We start from the raw sequence: 783 nt of genomic DNA on the forward strand, positions 1-783 counted from the left end.
ATGGGCATGGTAAAGAGCCTAGAGCGGCTGGAGCAGCGGCTGGCTGTGATGGTGGCTGCCCAGGAGACTTCTCAGGCCTGGTCTTCACTGGGAGAGGAGGGGCCGGTTTGTTTTTTGTTTCTTTTCTTTCAACCGAGCTTTGCTGAAAGGCAGCGGGCGCCGTGCTGGAGCCTGGGGGTGGCCGCAGAGGGCTGCTGCCGTCCGGCGGGGGAGCGGAGCGGGGCAGGGGGGCAGGAAAGGAAACAGGGGGAAAATGGAGGGAAGTGCCGGAGCGCGGGAGCCCGGCGAGAGCCGGAGAGGGGCCAGGCACAGGAAACGGGCAGGGGAGGGGAGAGCAGAGCCTGCCCTTCTTAATGAGCATATCTGCCCAAACGGGCTCCCTTTCTTACTAAACTGCCAACCCAGCAACTCTTTTCTTCCCAGGATTAGAGGGAAATGTTCGGTTTGGGGAGAGTTAAAGGCCATTTGTGTGCTCGATAGCCCAGAGCCCTCTGGCAGGAGCCAGGCTGGAGGGAGCAAGCCCCGGCCATTGGGGTCCTTTATTTCTTTTTGTTATTCAAACAGGGCTTGGGTGATGGCTGCCATCCCAGCCATCATGTAAAACGCTTCCCTCCAGCCTTTTGATATGCATGCCCCTGTCTGGAGGCAAAGTCCGGCTGTCTCCCCTGCAATCTCTCCACCTACTGGGGAAACGCACCTGATAAGGGCCACTGTTTTCTCAAGAAGGAAAACTGAAACCAGCCAAGCCCAGCTGGGGGAGCAGGGCCTGGGCTGGGGGGCAGC

At 59.5% G+C, this 783-nt stretch overlaps 1 protein-coding gene across 1 annotated transcript in view; it reads left to right on the forward strand.

Moving 5' to 3' along the window:
* DNMT3B (DNA methyltransferase 3 beta) overlaps positions 1-783 on the forward strand; it is an 18515-nt gene continuing 17732 nt past the window's right edge. The window contains 1 exon segment of the mRNA XM_009640314.1: positions 1-105. Within this exon segment, the coding sequence (XP_009638609.1) occupies positions 1-105 (105 nt within the window).

This window comes from Egretta garzetta, unplaced genomic scaffold, assembly GCF_000687185.1.
Source record: "Egretta garzetta isolate BGI_Z169 unplaced genomic scaffold, ASM68718v1 scaffold316, whole genome shotgun sequence".
NCBI classification, from domain to species: domain Eukaryota; kingdom Metazoa; phylum Chordata; class Aves; order Pelecaniformes; family Ardeidae; genus Egretta; species Egretta garzetta.